General features: G+C 41.9%; 1 protein-coding gene across 3 annotated transcripts in view; it reads right to left on the reverse strand.

The window, feature by feature from the left end:
* The window catches only part of RNASEH2B (ribonuclease H2 subunit B), a 63,953-nt gene extending 52,811 nt beyond the window's left edge, over positions 1-11,142 (reverse strand). For 2 of the 3 annotated variants that reach the window (XM_059377582.1, XM_059377581.1), the window contains exon 1: positions 10,734-11,142. In XM_059377582.1, coding sequence (XP_059233565.1) covers positions 10,734-10,785 — 52 coding nt within the window. In that variant the 5' untranslated portion in view covers positions 10,786-11,142. The remainder of the gene's footprint in view (positions 1-10,733) is intronic. The other variant, XM_059377580.1, reaches the window with a different exon arrangement.
* Between the last annotated feature and the right edge of the window lie 9,008 nt (positions 11,143-20,150).

The raw sequence follows: 20,150 nt of genomic DNA on the forward strand, positions 1-20,150 counted from the left end.
CCCTCTACTTGTGATTTCTCTCTGTCAAATAAATAAATAAAATCTTTAAAAAAAAAAAAAATTAAAAAAAAAAAAAAGAAAAAAGAAATGTGTTGAGGGGCACAAGAAACCTCAAGTGATAACCAGATAGAGGCAAGCTTGACCAAATGCGAGAAAGGGAAAACTGATGTTTCTGTTAGAGAATGCAATATCCCATACATTGCCACATACACCCCCGAGATTTCTGTGATAACCTGAGTACACGGCGTGGATCAAGGCATGGACTTAACCATTCTGTGACACCGGCTAGTTAGTCGGGAGCTCTTGTAGAAGGCAAAAGAGAACACTATTTTTCATCTTCAGACTACATGGTATGGGTTGTACAGCTGATATGAAGCTAGTTATCAACAAGTGTTTAAACTTGGCAGGTCTTTTTTATCCCTCTCTTGTTAAGACAAGTTTCTCCGTATCGTTTAAAGTTCAAAGACAGGAGACAGGAGGGAAAGTCACCTTTTTGCCAAGTGTTCTTATGACTTGGAAGCAATGGACATTTGTTCATGGCCCTGTCTGATTACTGGCACACAGCTCTGAGAAACACACACCCACTGTTACATGGAAAAGAAAGAACAGACATCAAAGCATCACTTACTTTATTTTTAGATACCATATCAAGGGTATTCCATTTTCTTAAGAAGGTCCAATAGGGGAAAAAAAAAGATGAGAACATCACTCTCATGCTCATGCAATACAGTGATCTAAATAGATTCCAGTTCATTTTCTGTAGTCATCGGTGATTAGAACACATTCAAGCCCCTTGGTTCCGTCTGTTCCATTGCCAGGGATAGCTCCTTGGAAACACTTGGTTAGGACACAAATACAATGCATGCAAGACAAGTCAGCATAATTTTCAAGTCACTTGCTACTTCCAGGAATGCTAATTTCAGCATTAACTCTATGCTTCCCTTCCCAAGATGTTACCACTGCCATCAAAGAGATCTGGGTCACGTTCCTGGCTTTGAAGCTTTCAGCTTCCTTGAACACTACAGGAGGTAAACCAAGAAAGATAGAGAGAGGCATGCATCAGAGAAATAATTTTCAAGTTATGGGTTCCTCTAAGAGTATCTTTTTAATTTTGAAGCTTTGACGAAAGAAGAAAAAAATGAAAACTGGCCTTCACCAAAACCAGAGAAGATAAAATCTCCATTTTCTCGGGGCTGCCTCTATCCATAGCCATGTTTTTGGGATTGATCTCTGTGCTAAAGAAGAAACTGATGAAAAAAATTTAGGTGTGCAGTCAATTCAGAGCCACAGAGACCAACAATACATCAAGATGGAGCTCTCAAAATATCTAGGAAGCAGGAAAATTCTGGAGGGGTTGAAAGGACAGACCTGACTGGGATGTCCAACCATAACCAGCCTGGCTCCAGAATAGGAGGTGTGCTTGGTCCCTGGTCATCAACCCGACAAGAGAGGGAACCCCAGTCCTTTCTGATCCTCCCAGCTCTCCTACCCTGGTGAGGTAGCGCCATTCAGTCAGCAGAGTGGCCTCTGGCACACGGCAGGGGTCCCAGAGGACCGGGGAGCGCCTGGAATCTCAGCCATTTCATTCCTGTTGAGTGTTGGTCAGATGATCTGACTTCTCGAAGTCTTGTAAAATGGTGATAATAAAGCTTGCCTTGACTACTTCCCAAGGCCACGGAGATGGTCAGCTACAGTAACATACATCGAAGTGTAGTGCGAAGGTATAGGGCTAGAAGATACAGACCCTAGAAGATGGGCTTCCTTAAGATTATATAAACCCTGGGTAAAAGAAGGAGCTGCCCCACCTCCCTGCCACCCAGTCAAAGAGACCACTAGTACCTGAGAAGCTGCGCATGCTCAGCTGAGACAAGCCTTGCACGCTGGTGGGTATGGGCCACAGCTGGCTTTGTGCTGCTGAGCCTCGCCTTTCCTTCTTCTGGAGAAGCGCTCCTTACCCTCAGGTACCCTCCGTCCTCTCAGTCCCACCTGGTGCTGTAGTGGAGCTGGCCCTCAAGGCTACAGCTAATAGGGGGTGAGGCTGTGCTTGCATGAGAGCTCAGAGGGGCCAGTCAGAAGGTTGTCTTGAAAATAGAAACAAGAGAAGAGGGGCAGCTTCTCCCAGCAGACACCAGATCTGAGGCTGGTGCAATGTGCAGCCTGTTTTCCACGAAGTGGAGGAAGCTGGTTTGAGAAGAGGAAGTGAATTCTCAAGAGAGGCAGACACTCTGGACCTCCTCATTTTGCGAGCCGTGTTTCCAATGTTCTCAGACTCTCCGCCCTGCCCCTGCCCCTGCCACCCAGCTGGCCCTTCCTAGGAAGAGATGACCCAGCTAGGAAACTCCTAAAGGAATACAGGCCAGGTTTTGTAACACAAGTCAGATAGACTGACTCTACATGAAGCAAACAGTAATTTCCATACCAAGGCAGATTGACTCGTGGTCCATTCAAACTGTCATCCTATTTATGGCAAGCGCCCCAATGGATATTTGCAGGAGGTCATGGTTGTCCTAAAAAATCAACCTCGAATGGCTTTTAAGAAATCCCAACATGCCATTGTGTCCGCTAGGGTTCTGTGAATTTATGCTCACCTTCTGGCATCCATTTGTATTTTCAGTCTTTACCCACTCTTAAAGATAATCCATCCAAAACATGTACGCTGTGAAGTAGTACTTATTTGGTATATTTGTTACAATAGAAATAAACTTGCATGTAGAAAGAGTAAATAGTGAAATACGGGTAAAAATAGAAAAATGAGAAAAAAATTAAGAACACTGACTTCATACTGGGATACTCACAGGATAAAAAGACTGGAAAGAAATATTTCCAAAATTGGTATTTCCCAGTGGCAAGATGATAGATAATTTTCTTCTTTATGTTTTTGTGTCTTACTAAAAGGTATATATTAGTATTCTAATAAAAGAAGTTACTGGGCGCCTGGGTGGCTCATTTGGTTAAGCAACTGCCTTTCGGTTTGGGTCATGATCCTGGAGACGCAGGATCGAGTCCTGCTTCGAGCTTCCTACTCAGTGGGCAGTCTGCTTCTCCCTCTCACCCTTCCCCCTCTCATTCGCTCTCTCGCAAATAGATAAATAAATAAATAAATAAATAAATAAAATCTTTAAAATTAAGAAAATAAGAAGTTACTAAAAAATATTGGGAGAAAAACATCTAAATAAAGATTTAAGATTTTATTTATTTATTTATTTATTTGATACAGAGAGAGAGAGAGAGAGATGTCACAAGTAGGCAGAGAGAGAAGAGGGCGAAGCAGGCTCCCCACCGAGCAGGGAGCCCGATGCGGGGCTTGATCCCAGGACCCCGGGATCACGACCCAAGCTGAAGGCAGAGCCTTTAACCCACTGAGCCACCCAGGTGCCCCTCTAAATGAAGATTTAAGTGCCCGAAATTGAGCAATGGATACTGCAGAGCCTCACCAAATGTCTTAGGCTCCTGCAGGAAATCAGCTCTGGCTACAGACTTTGGCCAACTCGGATCCTAGTTGTTCTAGGGGCAGATAATAAAACAGTCCTCAGAACATATAGATCTGACTCTTTCGGTACACAGCCCATTCCACTTTAGCAACAGTCATACCTGGAAAGTAAAGTTACCTTTTAAAGATATTTAAAAGGCACATACAAAGGACTTCTGAAAAATAATGACTGGAAGTCCTAAGTGGCATGCTCTGCTTCCAGAGACACTGGGCAAGGGTGGGCTCTGAAGCTTAAGGCATAGGCGCCCAGCACTCAGAAGCCCATGGTGGTGATGCAGGACGTACATACCTGGATTCTCTCCAGCCGCTGGCACATACTGGGGGTTCAATTGATTAAGTGTCCAACTCTTGATTTCAGCTTAGGTCATGATCTCAGAGTCATGAGTTTAAGCCCTGCTCCACACACCCCCAAAAGATAGTGAATTGAATAATCATGATGAAATGCGTAGATAGGTCAAGAAGGTACCACTAGCTTGCACACTAACAGCGGGGAGGCTCAGAGGGAAGATGTCTTAGAAGAGCCATGGGCTGACTTTAAAGGATAAGGAGGCATTTGCCAGGCAGAGAATGTGGAGAGGAGCAGCCAGAGGTCTAGGCAGACCCAAAGTCACTGGGCATTCAAAGAAAGAGACATTGTATAACCCCAATATCCCTCAGTATTTTAGTGAGTGTTACAGTGAATAAGTAGTATGAGTACATAGTGAAATAAAAGGCAGAAACAGAAAAATGAGAAAAATTTAAGAATACTGGAATTCATTTTGTGATCCATACAATAGCTTAGCTTTGTGGAAACTAAAGTCGAACTGAGCCTTGAAGAAAGGCTAGAATTTGGACAGAAATGGAAAAGGAGGACAAAGGGCAGTGTAACAAAGACTAGGGGAAAAAAATGGAATGTGAGACATTTTTCCTTTCAGTGAATGTTTATTCAATGCTTGCTCTGTCCCAAGTCTGGGGCTAAGAGCTTGGGGTGCAAGGAAGAGCTTTGGAGGCTGGGACTGTGCTCCCCACTGTAAAGAAGAAGAAATGGAGACTTTACAAAGAGGATACAATTTGGGGGAGGGCATGGAGCCAAGAAAAAGCACAAGCCCAGTTTTAGCTGTGTTTTAATATAACATGTTAGAAAATACTGATGAGTTGTTTGTTATCATGGTGAAAGCTTGATATTGGGAGAAAGCTTGATATTGGGAGAGGATATGGGGGACATCCATGCAGCTCCTTTTCTGCTATTCAAATTAAACATTATGTTTTATTTAGGTAAATACTCAGTACTAGAATTACTGGTAGTCCTATGGTAGTCCTACTTTAAATTTTTTGAGGAACACCCCATCCTCTTTTCCACAGGGGCTGCATCACCTTAAAGGCATTCCCACCAACAGTGCATGCGGGTTCCTTTTCCTCCACCTCCTCTTTCTGATTGTAGCCATTCTGAAAAGGTAAGGGGATATCTCATGGTGGTTCTGCTTTGCATTTCCCTGATGATGAGTAATGTTGAGCACCTTTTCATGTATCTTTTGGCCACCTGGATGTCTTCTCTGGAAAAGTGTCTATTCAGGTCTTCTGCCCATTTTTTGATCAAATTATTTGAGGTTTATTTTATGTTGAGTTATATAAGTTCTTTATATATTTTGGAAATTAACCCTTTATTGGATATAATGTTCATAAATATATTTTCCTATTCAGTAGGTTGCTTTTTTATTTGATGGGTTTCCTTCATTATGCAGAAGCTTTTTACTTTGAGGCAGTCAAAATTTTTTAAAAAAGCTTTTTATTTTGATGTGCTTTTGTTTTCCTTACCATAGGAGACATATCTAGAAAAATATTGTTATGACTATCCCTATGTTTATTGCAGCATTATTTACAATAGCCAAGATATGGAATCCAAGTGTCTATCAGTAGATGAATGTATAAAGAGGAAGCTGGTATCTCAACACACACACACACACACACAAACAACTGAATATTACTCAGCCATAAAAAGATTTTGCTATGGATGGACCTACAGTGTTTTATACTAAATGAAATAAGTCAGACAGAGAAAAATACTATGGTTTCACTTATATGTGGAATATAAAAACAAAACAAAATAAACAAAAAGCAGAAACAGACCTATAAATACAGAGAACAAACTGATGGTCACCACAAGAGGGGAGGCGGGGAGAAGGGCAAAATGCGTGAAGGGGAGAGGGAGATACAGGCTTTCAGTTACGTATGAGTAAGTCATGGGGATAAAAGGTACAGCTAGAAAGTACAGAGACAGTGGCATTGTAATAGCCTTGCATGATGACAGATTGTAGCTACAGTTGTGGTGAGCATGACATAAGGTACAGAGTTGTTGAATTAATATGTTGTGTACCTGAAACTAAGGTAACATCATGTGTCAACTATACTCAAATGAAAAAAAAATAAAATATTTCTTACTCTTGTTTTATGAAAATTTATTTCTGCCTTGGAGGATAAATACATGAGAGTTATAAGTTCTTGTAAGTGTCCTAAATCTTTTAGAACAATTACTAGCAGGACAGCATCAGGCTCAGCTTAATCACACCAACTGACAACTGACTAAGCCCATCCCCTCCAGAATGTGCTCCGCAAGCAAAGGGAGCAGATCTAATGACCATCTGAGAAAGGTCAGTGGGGCTCCCACCAAAAACAACTTTGTAAAGACAAAACCAGCCTCAGGATTTGTGTGGGAAATACTACACATGCTCCATGAGGGAGAGTTTAGAGACTCCCACCCCGCAGAAGGCCTGCAGAAAACTACTCAGCAAAAGACACATCTTCCAAGAAGCTGAGCTTCACTACTCAGAGGTTGTCTACAATCAGCGTTTGAATTGTTCCCCATCCCTCACCAAGCTAAGTACAGTTTCCTCCCCTGTGAATAAGCTCTTCTGAAAGTAAGGAAACTTTCAGCTCACAGGCTGGATTTCCAAACACAAACGTGCACGCACGCAAACAATGCTGCCAAAGAACAAAAAAACCCACTGACATTTTCCTTCTGAGATTAACCTTGTGCCTTGTACATACAGTTATATGTACTGTCTTTAGGGTCACTGAACAGTCATTTAGATCTATAGCAATTCTTCCTTTACCACATATTTTCAACTGTTACTTTTTTCCAAATAAGAGATGCTTCTTGTGGGCTTACAAAAAAGCTATAGGACTCTAATCAGAAATAACATTAATATAAATTGTCTCTACCATTAAACAGGAAAATCAGTTTTGCCTTTTCAATTTGATTTCTTTTCCAATCATTTAATTAGAACATAGTTCTAAGGCCTGCTTTCATACAATGCTTTCAAATCTATTTTTGTATTCTATTTGGAGAGACAAATCTGATATTATTATTTGTGAATATATGCTCTTGCTCATAAAAGGCTCCTTAAGTCATCTGGGATTACTAAGGGAGGCAGACCACCTGTGATTCTTATTTCCCAAAAAGCAATCCATCCTCTAACCTCACAAAAGCAGGCACTATTCATGCTGTGGGGAAATAAATAACAAATATGATTCTCCCTCAAAATATTTTTCAATGTGTATTTTTTGAGATAAAGGAGAATAACGTCATTGCAAAATTTGCCTACAGCTGAAGATGTGATGTGGTCTACTTTGATCTGAGGGGCTGTTTAATCAGGGGGCTGACTGAGACATGCTTTCAGACCAAGCTAACCCAGATGAATTTAGTGGTCCTGAGATCATTTCGTTCCTTCCTTTTATCCTTCACACAACATTAGGGTTTCCCAATGTTTTGACATCTCCTTGGAGCTGATGCAGTGACAAGGTTCAGCCATGCCAGCAATCCACACAATCTTGTATCCTACTAGGCTCAGTAGACCTGTTCCCAGCCCACCTCTCACGTGAGGGCAGATTTCAACTTAGCAGAACTGACCAGTGTAGAAAACGTGGAGTAGAGAAAAATGTTTAAAAATATGACTTAAAAAATTTTACCTTCGGGGCAGCAAAGAGGGATAGAAACCTACACCAAATTCTAAAAAATAGAGATGTTGATGGTCTCTTACAGTAACTAAAACTGCAAATAGGGTACTATCCACAGACCATTTTGGAGAAACACTTAAGACAATTCCAAACTACAAGAAATGCCTACCTTGCTTAAACGGGAGGCAGTTCTGTCCGCCTGGCCTATGAAAATCAAGTCCCTAAGTCGAACTACTTCACAAGTATCCCTTCCAAGTTCCAGCTTTTGTTTTTCTGGGACATCCGACTTCTCTAAAGAAATTGAAAATAAGAGGCCTCCCTAGTGCTTTTTAATATATTCTTCAACATATAACACAATGTTATTGTAGGCAACTTGATAAACAACGGGAATTAAATGGTGGGAAAGAAGTATCATTCCGAAGTCCAGTGGCTGTGCATTTGTCTCAAGGATAAATCTCTGAAGTTCTATTTGCCTCTTGGCTAATGCACTTATGTTCCAGTACACAGAGTAAGCTCTTCGGATCCCAGAAATGTTCTAAAACTGAATACAAACTGCTTCCACCAAATGCTTTTGAAAAATTCTTATACAAATTTTTGTTTTCTTTCTTTAGGGCCCAGCTTCACTATAGCTATGGTCCTCACTCCACCCAAGATGTAGTCTCCTTCTCTCAATCGTACAACTTACTGGGGCTGATTTCTCATCTGCTGAAAACAACAATGATGACAACAAATGTGTATTTGTGAAGACAGGCCTCACAGCCTCTGCTTCCATGTGCACCCCTGATGATACTAATTCTGGCCCCCACAAAGAGAGCTAAACCTAAGGCTGACCAATCCTGCCTCCTGGCCCACTGCCAAGGGCTGTCCCTGTGCAGGGCTTCCTGGTGGTGTCCACACACCAGCAGCATCAGCATCACCTGGGAACTTGTCTGAAATGCACATTCCCGAGCCCCCTCCCTGAGCCACATTATCAAATACTCTGGGGGTGGGGCCCAGTTGACCAAGTGACCAAGGCCCTCAAGTTTGAGAAGCATTGTTGCCTGGCAGGAATGATCAATACACCAATGTTTGTACACTCAAAGCCTGCAGGTGGCAGTAAAGGCCGGCTGGAAAGACAGGAGCAGAAAACAAGTTGAGTTTCAGAACCTGCCTGCCTGATAACACCCGGCCCCAGCCGCCTGCTCAGCCACTCCAGTAAGCTCAAAGGTCATAGGACATCTCAGCTTGGAACAGGAAGCTGACTCACATTCTCACAGCGCAGCAGTCAACACATCAAACCTAGGATTGTCAGGGATGCATCAATATTTAACTATTTTTGAAAGTTTTTGTATTTAATACAGTGAGGCTACAAACACACCTCAAGAATGAAAATGTCAATACTGATCAAAAGAACAAAGATCAAACAGAAAATAAGAAACGCAAAGTATCATGGGCCCTTGTGTGTATCTGAATCATAAGAATGCCCTTCATTCTGCAAGAATGATTAGAGTTCCTGCCCTTAATATCCTACTGAATTGATGTGACAAAAGCAAGAGGATATTTCTAACATAAGGCATGTTTACAGGTAAGCCTTTGCTAGATTCTGCCAAAACCCCGAATTTTCCTATGATGGCTTTAATATACAGACATCTACAGTGAGGATGTGGACCAATGGGAACTCTCATACACCGCTGGTGGGAGTATAAATCGGTACAACCACTTCGGAAAACCGTTTAGCAGCATCTGCTAAAGCTGAACACACAGATACCTAGAAGCAGCAATTCCACTCCTGGGTATATACACCCCGAGGGAAATGAGTGTCTCCTTCTACCAACAGCCTCATAAAAGCATGTTCTTAAAAGTATAACTCACAATAGTTACAAACTGGAAACATTCCAAATGCCCACCCACCAGAGAGGAAATAAACATGGAAGTTCATACAATAAGACACACACAGCAATGAAAACAAAAACCACCCGAAAAACCAAACCACTGCTAGACACAATATGGATGAATTTTAGAGATATAAGGCTAAGTAAAAGAAGCCAGACCTAAAGGAGTACACACTTATCCAAACAGGCAAAATAAATCTCTAGTGACAGAGGTCAGTATAAAGGCTACTAAGGCTAACAGCAGGCATGAGCTTGCTGGAAAAGTTCCATATCTTGACTTGGGGGATCATTACAGGGGTATATACATATGTATACATGATGAAAATACAGGGGTGTATTCACTGAAATGCACACTTAAATTTGTATACAGTTTATACCTCTTTATTAAGGGAGAAAAAGTTAAACACACACATGCACAAATTATACTTGGCAGACTGTCACATAATAATTTTCAATATTCATCATAAAAGTCTAGGTTCCTGAGTAACTATCACATCATCAGAGTATTATCTGCTGTAAAAATAATGCATTTACTGACCTAAATCTAAAATTAATTCCTTATTTCCAATGTTATGCCATCATCGCAATGTATCTACTATAATGGAGTAAACTTCTCCAACTTGCTCTCCCTAGTCCCAAACCCCTTTCATTCTGACATTTACTGGAATCCATCATGTCTGGAAACTGACTGACTATCCATTATCCTAAGCCCCTGCAGACTCCGAATGGTTCCTCATCACCCAGGCGGTGGCTGAAGAGGCTTGGCTCCAGCATTCCTGTCCTGATCTACCCACACGAATGTCTTTGAACCACCTTTGTCCTAGCCCCTACCACCACCTGGCTTCCCTCCTGCCTCCTTCCCTCCGCCTACGGCCTGGCCCAGGGCTCAGGCCCTATAAAAAAGTGCAGGATCCGATCCAGTGGAAACCCAGAGGTTGGACCAGCTGCCCAGTGCAAGAGTGCGGGACAGCTAACTGCACCCCAAAGCAGCCACTCCAGGGCCCCACTGCGTGCCCAGAGACCGTGAGCCCATGTCGCTGCGCCGCGTAGGCCTGGGCCCCTCCTGCGGCCCACCCTAGCAGAAGCAAGACGCTCGGTCCGTTTCTGCGCTTTCGCCTTTGGGTTGTGAAAACCGCAGCTAGCTGTAACGAGCGACCAAGATGAGGAGCAACAATCTGGGAAGGAATCCCGTCCCGAACCCGGGTCCCAGGGGCGCGCGGCACCACTACGCACCACGCAGGGAGGCGCAACCCGCTGGGGAGCGCGCGTCAGGCCGCGGGGGCCGAGGGCCGACGGGGGGCGTGCCGCGCCGCTCCAAGTGGAAGTCCGGCGGGGCGCCATCCCCGTCCGCCGCTCCGCGCTCTCGGGCCGGGCCGGGCCGGGCGAACGAGAGGCCGGGCGGGGCGAGGCGCGCCGCCGTCGCCGGCGGCCGTGTTTACCTGGCAGCAGGAACACGTGTTGCCGGGCGCGAGCCCCGTTCCCGCAGTCCATGCCGGCCGCCTTCTCCGGGGGCGCGAGCCCGACGCCTGCAGGCCCGGCGGCAGCAGGCCTCACCCGCGGGGCGCGGGGCCTGCCACGAGCCGGCGGAAAATGGCGGGAGAAGGGTCTATTCGGGGGAGCGCGGCGCGCCGAGGCGCCTCCAGAGCCCGGGAGGCGGCCCGCGGGACGAAATTACTTTCGTTTCCGGAGCCAGCCAGCTGCGCCGGTTAAATTTTTAAATTTAGCGCCAGGCCGAGGCGCCCCGAGGGGTGGCGCGTCGCCCGCCGGCCGGGGAAGGGTCGCGGCCTCTCCCCTCCGCGGCGCGGCCAGTGGTAGGTGCTCGCCGAAGTCGCCGAGTGACGCGGCGCGCAGGGCGGCTGCCCGGGGACGCGGCGGCGGGAGGGGTCGCCTGGGCCCGCCGAGGGGTGGCGCGGCCGGCGGGGAGAGAGTCCCGGGGTGAGAGCCGGGTCCCCGGGGAGCGGAGCCCCAGGATAGAGGAACCAACACCGCCGGAGGGGCTGGAGCATTCGCGCCCACCCGGCGGGGAGGAAGAGCCTGCAGCAGGTTCCCTGTTGAGGGCGATCCCTATCCGATCCTAATCCTGAGGTCGCTCTTGTCAGTGTATCTTGTTCAGCAGTCGCGTTCTGCGTTGGACTTAATGTCAGAATATTTTGTTTTGTGATTCATAACGCAATGTAAGCAATCTTCAAACTGGGCTTAGCCCTTACCACTAAAAAGAAGTTAGGCTCAAAATACGAATTTGTTATTTTGGAAGATTCTTGGTAACTAGTTAAAAATTGCATTTAAAAAAGTGATATTTAAAAATCATGAAATTTGGAGATTTAAACTTTGAAAAATAAAATTTTGTTTGAAACAGCAGTGTCTGGTACGTGGTCTTTAAAAAGAGGATAATAAATCCTTCCTTCATAGCTTTAAATAAAAATAGGTCTCCCTCTCCCCTTCATTTCCAGTCCCCCTCCCCAGGGGCAATTACTGTTAACAGTTCATCCTCTGTTCTTCCAAAAATTTTCCTTACACCATACAAGTCCATGTCTTATTTATTTATTTATTTATTTATTTATGTACAACTGGAAGAATATTACATAACTTTTAATGCACTTCACTTTTCTGGAAGATAGTTAAATCTGGCAGTACTAGATCTCAGTCTTCCGAAAGGGGTTTTAACTTCAATTCCATTTCCCACGGGGGGTGACAAATGCAGTTGAAATTGACTGCAGAACACCCCTCTCTGGCTGAGGAGGGACATCGCAATGCCGGCGCTGGAACAGGCAGAAGATTAGTATTGCTCTGATCTCTTGCCTCCCCCAATATTATACCATGGGAAAAGTTATGGTGTGTAAGCTAAATCCCTAGGCACACCGTAATCATTACTAACAGCTACGAAAGAAACGTTACCCACAGTTCCCTCTCTCTGACATGCAGAGTTGTTTTCATTCTTCTCTGATCCTTTCCAGCCCTTGGCTGTATGAATATGTATTTGTTATGTGGTTGTTTCACAGAGTAAAGACAATTTTGTCTGCTTGTCTCCCTTAACGTTGTCTCCCTTAACTTTGTATAAATGGGTTTTCCACGGCATCCAGAATATTGTTAATGGAGACATTATTTTACACTGTTAATCTACCAAGGTTACTTAACCATTCTCTAGTGAGCAATATTTAGATGATTTTAAACTGTTATTATAAATAGCAATGAACTAGATGTACACATAGCAACATGGGTGCTTCATATCAAGAGAAAAATAAAGTCAGAGACAGGACTAGATTCACAGCAGAATACCAAGTAGATAAATTAAAAACACACATAAACCACCACTATATCTTTTATAAGGATACATGTACCTTTAAGAGCATGTATCAGACACATAAGGAAAGGTCTTCAAAATGGAGGAGAATGGGATAAGGGACAGATAAGGAATGAGGGGGCAAGAAAAATCAAATAAGAGAGAGGCCAGGGCACACATGGGCAACTGTCACTATGTCTTATGAACTGGAGAGTATAAATCCTCTGACATTTAGGTCCAGGGACAAAAACTTTTTTTTAAATGTGTTACAACAAACATTTCTAAAAAATTTCCTTTATCCACTTAAAAAAAAAATTATTTAAGTACCTTCTCAGAAGGTTACCAGTGGTGATATAGGAAACTGACTCCAGATTCCTGTTGCCCTCAGGGTAAATAAAGTCCAAGGTAGGAACCTTGGAACACTGGTCTGCACTTGCCCCTCCAGCCACACCTCCCATTGCCTCCCATCCCTGTCCACAGTGTGGCCATGAGGACCTGCCCTTGCCACATATAGCGCTTGACACTGTTCCCAATGCTGGGATGCCCCTGCCCAGGGGCTAAACTCATTCCTTCACCTTCTTTCTCACCCTCCACCACTTAGCCAACTTCTACTCCTCAACCAGGTCTTAGACAATTCCTTCTCTACAGCACTTCTGCTGCCCCACACTTTTCTAAGAATGAGAGAGATGCCTCCAGTCTTCCCAGGGAGTCCAATCCTACTTCAGTTTCTTGAGGGACAGTATTTAGTAACTCACAACTTTATCCTCAAAAAATAACAGTGGCTCTCTCTCAGCAGTAACTGTGACAACACTGTGCTCAACACTTAACTCAGAAGATCCCTTTTCATCCTCCAACAGCCTAAAGGGGAAGTATTAGTGTGATCCCCACAGTTTATGGAGGAAGAAAGTAAAGTTTAGAGAGATCAGCTAATCACCCAAGAATGCCCAGCCAACAAGGGCAGAGCAGGAATACCAACCCAGAAACAGCTTTTCACCTTCCCTCCCTCCTTCTCTAGTGTCCAAGCCTAGGGCAGAGCTTGCCAGCACTGCATGAGCTTAGCATGGATCTTTTGAATAAACATGTGTGGATAGATAGGCAGTTATGGCCCAGTGTGGCTTGTGGCATTCTTACGTTTGATAAATAAGAACAAACTGATTATATGGAGTATACCATAAAATTTTCCATAAATTAATTTTTATACCAGTTACACTAACATGCAAAGAGACAAGTAGGTTATTTCTCAAAGAATAAGAAACAGCAAGTAGAAAACTGTGTGGAGAATCACAGAAGCTCTTCTACATGCCGGAAGCAGAGATGTTCATTTTCTAGTTAGGAAAAAAAAAAAAATGAAGTGGGGGAAAAAAATAAGTTCAGAGTCAGAATTTTAGCGATGCTTAGTGATAACCAAAGCAGAAAAAATTCTAAGGGTAGAGAAAGGATTTCTCTCTCTCTCTCAGAGATTATTAAAAACTTATGAGAATGCTTCTTTCAAAACAAAATGCAAATGAAAAGTCACATTTATCATCACTTTTAGCATAAGAAAAGATTGTTGCTTTGTGTTTGCCTTATTGCCAAATATTCATCTAGTGACAGTAAAGAAGGCATCAGCAAGCATAAGCTGGGGAGGAGAAAAGGATCAGCTCTTAAAAGAGCCAATTGTTTAGAAACGGAGCCACTGAGTACTAGTGAGCCATCATTTCTAGAGAGAATATTTCCTTTACGTTCACTCTCTTAACCTACCCAAACTAAAGTTGGATTGTGCTTGTTGCAGAGAGGCAGTGGGGCTCACATAAACTAGTGAGATCTGCCGGTTCTAGAATAAGAATGACTGAAGCTGTTAGGAAAGGAAGAAGAGCAACTCCTGACATCGAGAAGCTGGCCCTGGGGCTCACAGCTAGACCATGTGACGGTACCAGGAGACAGAAAAAATTTCCCAGAATACCCGCCTCACACAAGGCTGCCCTGAGACCAGAATAAAGTGAGAGAAAGCCAGGCTGCCTCATGATTTTGGCAAAGCGCAGACAAAAACGGGTCATTGTGGCACCCACAAAATGCCACACACCTCCCGGCTTAGCCAGAATGAGTGACTGCTACTTCTTTACTACTATGGCATTCTCCTCATTCCAGCTTCCCCTCCCTGTAGATAAGGTTCCCTGAGATATCCAATCATGAATTGCCCCACTTTCCAACAGCACCCAGTCTGGAAGTAGTTCTTGCTTCCTTTGACTCCCACCCCCCAAGTCACCCAACCAAAGCCCAACCCCTCCAAACCTCCCTTCTAACACCCTCTTAGTAAGACTCATGATTTTCCATGGCATGAATTCACCCTCCCTGCAGCAAATAACAATCTGAATTTGTTCAACTATCCATGTGTTCCTCGTAGTTTTTGACTGAAGCCTACTGACACCATGTTTATACATTTCAGTCTGTGTGTGTGTGTGTGTGTGTGCGTACAGTTATAAACATTACATGTATTTACATAAAATCAAGGTAGCAAGAAAATTCAGGCAACTCAAGCTCCCTAGAGATATCTTCTGAAATATCTGTAGAGATATTGAGCAAATGAGTCAGATAATCAGACCATTACATCTTTTGCTGCATGAAAGCCTGAACAATCACCATACACTTCAGAAAATTTTAATAATTCGGTGCCCTAGTTATTCAGTTCATTTACTTTTATCTACACCGTGAATATTTTCTACAGTGCAGTGCTTCTGAGATGTGTTTTTAAGCCATGAATTACCTAGCAAGTCAATTAATTGAGAGATGCTAAAATGTTGGCTACTTTTCATTAAAATATTTATTTTCAAAAGCAGAATACATACTCCTATACAAAGTATGGCCACAACTAAGAAGAAAAAAAAAGGAGTGGTAATTAAAATTTAAACATAGTTGTTCTTTAATTATTTCAGTTAATATTTCAATTTGATAATAGAAATATTAATTTCTAGTTTCACTTTACTCCATAATCCCTCCTATCTGTTTAAACAATAATATTCTGGTTCCCTTTTTGTCCTGCTTCCTTTCACCACTGGGCTCACAATTAAGAGGCTTAAAGATACACATCCACTGATAACATCAAAGCAGAACATTTCTGTGGTTTTCTGTCTACAAGTAAAATACTCTTCAAATAGTAATGAGATACTCTATTAACTCACTCTGTCAAACGATCTGAAAGAAGGACCCACAACTGTGAAATATAGCTAATTATTGCAAAAGACTAACAGTTTTTCCTGGTAGTGTGACTTCCACCCAACATTTTGCTCAACAGCAAAAATTAGTAATATTGATTATTTAAAAAGGAACTTGTGCATTCTGTACAGACATTTAATTTTACAGTAACTCTTCTACTTACATGGACTATGTAACTTTTCTGAGATCTTAGAATCTTCTTTGTAAGACCATGAAAAATCCTTCATTCTTTTAGAAACTAATAAAAGGACTGTCCTTTAAAAGTCCTTTAAACCCTTTAATTTCAAGTTTTATAGTGATAACTATAAATAATTTGGCTGCTGAACTCTGTTACAATTTTTATTATGTTATACATTGTATCATACATTATCATTTCTCTATTTTTAGCATAAACATGACGCACTCTTAAAAAAAATTCATCAAAGTGTCTAGACAGAACAAATGAATGTGGTTAGTTCATGAATACCCCTAATTCTTTAAGTACTTAATGAAATTAATAAAAGAATTATCTTTTAAAAGTGCTTATACTTTTTAAATTTTTTAACATAAATATTAAATGCACTAAAAAAAAAAACCCACATCAAAACTTCTAGATAGAACAAATGAATCCCATGTATTTCTTATCAAGATCATCCCCCAGAGGTAAAGAATGTGTAACCAAATAAGTACCCTTTGTTCTACAGTTGGGGGGAAAAAAAAACAAAAAAAACAAAGAGATTTGAAAAAAAATTAACATTGACTTCAATTGTGAAAGAATTTCCCTAAACTTAAAGACTGCAGTTTTTTATTCCACGGCTTTGGCAGTATTGACTAAACTGTGACTAAATTGACTAAAATGTGACAAGCCTATAATGAAACAGATTTTGTCATCTTTCTTGTAGATGGGAACCATCCAGACATGTTTCTATTTATTTAAAATGTAGCTTAAAATAAAAACAATATTAAGAAGTACGAACAGGGGGGTGCCTGGGTGGCTCAGGGTCCTGAAATGGAGCCTGAGCCTGAACTGGGCTCCCTGTGCAGTGGGCACAGTGTGCTTTTCCTTCTCCCTCTTCCTCTGCCCCTTCTCTCTCCCTCACTCAAATAAATAAATAAAATCTTTTTTTAAAAAAAAGTATGAGCAAGGTATGGTGCAGTGCTTCCAGTTTCAGAGATAAACACCGAGACAGAAGAAAGCTTTACAGCTGAGTTCAAGTTTAAATTGCTCAAAGATCAGTACAGATTGGGATGAAGGAAGTGTAAGTTTGGGGACAAAAGAAAAAAAAATGATAATGCTTTCAGCTTCTCACAGAATTGTAACAGTATGCTAAATAAAGAGGCACAGTTTAAGATCATGATTAAAAGAAGTGGCCACATTTTTAGTCATCCCTTTTGTGAAGCTTTTTGTTATATTTTGTTTTGTGTTTTGTGCTATTTATATGATGTCAATCTATTTACAGTCCCTCGCTTTTGTGATTTCTAACATCAAATATATCTTCTGTGAGTCATCTCATAAATGGCATCCCTAGTGCAATTATGTACAACCCAAAAGTGATATTTCTATGGTTTCTTCTCCAAATTATTTATTTCACAGTCCTCTAGCTTTTAAAAAACTTACACTACTTCATATATGATCCTCATAACACAAACTAGATCCAAGTACCCTTTTTTTTTTTAATAAGTACAGAAAGACATTGTTGATTTCCTTACGTGCCAGGAAGAGAAGTCCCTGCTTCTATGTTGGAAAGTTTGAAGTGAGAAACAAATGAACTGTACCAAAGACCTAACCCTCCTGCCTGGGTGGCAGAGCTAATTCCCCCCAGGACTTTCATTCCCTAACCTGGGAGGCTCCAAAAATAAAATTTCAGGGCCCATCAAACTGATCCTGTTACTTTTCTCCTGAAGTTTTATGTTGTAAACCAAGTGATCCTGCAATTTATTTTCTGACCTCCTTTACGACTTCATTTTCCACATTGGAAAAATAGGCGAGCTCAGCAGAGGTACAGGTTTTGATAATTCTACCTAGATTAGCTCTATTATATCTACAAATTGTAACCAGAGGCTCACTTCTTAACTTGTGCTACACTCCTTGGGGTTGCATTCCTAGAAGTTAGTCAAAGGCCCTTGGTCTAATGGCTTGTCAAGCCAGATGAGGATTGGGCCTTATAAGGAGAAAATGTTAAGTTAGAATGCCTGCTTTCTAAAAAAAAAAAAAGTTAGAAGCTTCTGATAAAAGGCAGAAAATAACCTATGAATGCAATAACAATCTCTTGGTAATTTTGAATTTGAGGCTTGGTCTCTCTCCCTCTTGATGTGGGCCCCATCTAAATTAATCTACAGGATTTATGGACACCTACTCTATGCCAGACACTGTCCTGTGTGGGCTGTATCAGTAAATAAAACAGACAGAAATACCCGCCTTTCTGGAGTTTACGTTGAGTAGAGGGAGACAGACAAGTAATACACATAACAAGTAAATTCTATAGTACAACTGAGATGGGCTAGCTCTATGGAGAAAGGAAATGCAGTGGGAAAGGGGGATTGTGAGTATGAGAAGGGTTGCAATTGTAAATCAAGAACTCAGAGCGGGTCTCATTGAGAAGGTAACATTTGAGTAAAGACTTGAAGGAAGAAAGGCAATTAGGCAGGTACATATCCATGGGAAGGAAGGGTGTTCCAGGCACAGGGAACAGCTAATGCAAAGGCCCATGCTTCAGCTCTCATGGCACATTCTATAGCAGAAGAGACTGTACCTTAAGTGGAGTAAGCAGGGGAAGAGGTAGTAGGAGGTGAGGTTAGAGAAAGGATCTTGCACACCACTGAAGGGGGACGAATCGGACCCCTCAAAGGGCTGACCAGCGAGGGCTTAGAGGGTGCAGAAATGCATCAGAAAAGGACTTTGATCAACAGGTGGCCAAGGGAAAATTGTAGAACAACTGAGGGCCCTTGCAGCTATAAATCTGAAAGAAGGCTGGTGTTGTTCAGAATATTTTCCTGTAATCCACAGGAAGAAATACATTTTATAGCATGACCCAGCATTCATACAAAAGACACACACAAATACAGGTTTTCACAAACCAAGACTTATAGGCAATACTTGTTTGCAGTTGCAAGAGCATTGCTATCGGTAATGTGATCATTTTGGCTCCACTCTAACACGGGGATGATGTAATCAACAGCATTGACTCTGATCCTGCTTTGGCTAAACACCACACAGGGCCTAATGACTTTAAACATGGAATCACCACCATTAGCTCATTAATCAAAATCCAATGTATTTATAAGATTTTCTGCTTTCATGACAGCTGTCATTATATAAAAATACTGTGTGGGCTGGATCGCTATTAGGAAATGTAAAACATGTAAGATTTGGGTACATCATTTCTGACAGGCAGCCAATATTTATGGTAGTTGGCTAAAGAGATTTTTCTTCAAATAAACAAATGTTTAATGTTTCCAAAAAAGCACAGACATAACCCTAATTAGTAAATTTGCGAATAGATATTTGTTCATTATCTCCAGACCAATCTTTAGTCTATCTATCTATCATCTATCTTAGATAATACAAATTTTAGAACTGCATCTCAAAATGTTTTGACAGTTTCTCAATTTGTTTAAGAGCAGCTTGTTTTATGAACATATAAGCACTGGTACTTTTCTGGCCTGTTAAATTGCTCTTTTAAAATACAAAATTTGTTTTCAATGAGATAATAGATTTAAATATTTTTTCCCCCTGCAAAAAGTTCTTAGATTTGCCACAGGATAGGTTAAAGTCTATTTGTGACTTATTTACTTTACAAGTGGAAGTTTGTAACTTTTTTTTTTTAAGGTTTTATTTATTTATTGCATACAGAGAGAGAGAGAATGGGAACACAGCAGGGGGAGTGGGAAAAAGAGAAGCAGGCTTCCTGCTGAGCAGGGAGACCAATGGGGGAGGGGAGTTTTGATCCTGGGTGTCCAGAAGTCTGTAACTCTTAATCCCCTTCACCTATTTCATACATCGCCCAGCCACTTCCTCTCAGGCAACCACCAGTTTCTCCTGTGTATTTAAGAGTCTGTTTGTTTTTTGTTTGTTCATTTGTTTTGTTTATCAGATTCTACATATAAATGAAATCATATGATATTTGTCTTTCTCTGTCTGACTTATTTCACTAAGCATAATGCCATCTAGAGCCATTCATGTTGTCACAAATAACAGGATTTTATTTTCTTATGGCTGAGTAATATTCCATTTTGTATACATACACACGCACACCTCTTCTTCTTTATCCATTCGTCTATCAGTGGACACTTGGGTGCCACCATATCTTAGTTATTGTAAATGATGTTGTAATAAACACAGGGGTGCATATACCCTTGCAAATTAGTGTTGTTTTCTTTGGGTAGATATCCAGTAGTGGAATTA

The sequence above is a fragment of the Mustela nigripes genome, chromosome 15, assembly GCF_022355385.1.
Source record: "Mustela nigripes isolate SB6536 chromosome 15, MUSNIG.SB6536, whole genome shotgun sequence".
Classification (NCBI taxonomy): Eukaryota; Metazoa; Chordata; class Mammalia; order Carnivora; family Mustelidae; genus Mustela; species Mustela nigripes.